General features: G+C 57.6%; 1 protein-coding gene across 1 annotated transcript in view; it reads right to left on the bottom strand.

Annotated features, from left to right (window-relative positions):
- XPO7 (exportin 7) overlaps window positions 1-992 on the bottom strand; it is a 38,080-nt gene that overhangs the window by 7,847 nt on the left and 29,241 nt on the right. Inside the window, exons 25-26 of the mRNA XM_029964996.1 lie at window positions 859-957; window positions 459-590 (exon numbers count right to left, since the gene is read on the bottom strand). Coding sequence (XP_029820856.1) covers window positions 459-590; window positions 859-957 — 231 coding nt within the window. The remainder of the gene's footprint in view (window positions 1-458; window positions 591-858; window positions 958-992) is intronic.

Here is a 992-nt window from a genome sequence, read left to right as displayed (position 1 = left end):
AGTCCAACCCTCAGCCCTGCACAGGACCATCCCTATAAGTCCCACCCTGTGCCCCAGGGAAGCATTTTTGGGTTGCTGGGGCTGTGTTTGCCCTCTGTAATAACCCTGAGCAGTGCAGGTTATTGGAACCCAGCTGAGAAAAGGATCATTAAGCACTGCCAATTAATTTAAACACTGCCTGGTCAGCCTTGGGGAAAAAAAAGAACCACCAAAAACCCAAAAAACTCTGCCCTGATTCCCTAAAATGGAATCGTGGAATTGAGGCTGGAAAAGCCCTCTGAGGTCATCGAGCCCGACCCTAAACCCAGCAGTGCCAAGCCCAGACCCCCACACGTGGGAAATCCCTGCAGGGATGGCGACTCCACCACTGCCCTGGACAAGCCTTTCCAGGAAGGAATGCCATGGCAAAGCTGCTCCAGTGCTGTGCTGTGCAGGAGGCCCCAGCCCCAGCCCCACACTGACCTGTCCCTGTTCTTGGTCAGCAGGTTGCGTTCGATGCCCTCCATGAGGTTCTCGAAGCAGAGGTGCATGGCCTGCTGCTTCTCCGGGGGCTGGCTGTTCACTATGCTGTTCCTCAGGTCAGAGAAATACTGGGAAGACAGGAAAAGGATGGGTTAGTTCCCAGGGGACCTCGGCTTCGGGGCAGGACACGCACAGGGGGCTCCTGGGAGGAGGGAGGGAAGGTGTGACAGCTCTTCGGGGGGCTCTGAGGGGAAGGGAATTGGATTGCTCAGCTCCGAGGGTGTGCAGGGAGGGCTGGACACCCTTCCCTTGGCACGTGCTCTCTCCAAGGCTTCCCAACCATCTGCTGCTCCCTCAGCCCCAGCCAAGCCCTGCCATCCCTCCTGGCTCCGTTACCTTCTCGTTGAGCAGGATGAGGCCGAGCAGGGGCCTGGACATGGACCACTGGTTCCTGCAGTCCTCGAAGATGATGATGTTCAGCACTGTCGAGAGCATCTGGAAGAGGGAAATGGGGTTTGGAAGCAGCCCTG

The sequence above is a fragment of the Manacus vitellinus genome, unplaced genomic scaffold, assembly GCF_001715985.3.
Source record: "Manacus vitellinus isolate BGI_N305 unplaced genomic scaffold, ASM171598v3 scaffold_87_pilon, whole genome shotgun sequence".
Lineage (NCBI taxonomy): Eukaryota > Metazoa > Chordata > Aves > Passeriformes > Pipridae > Manacus > Manacus vitellinus.
This window is presented reverse-complemented; position numbering and strand designations above follow the sequence as displayed.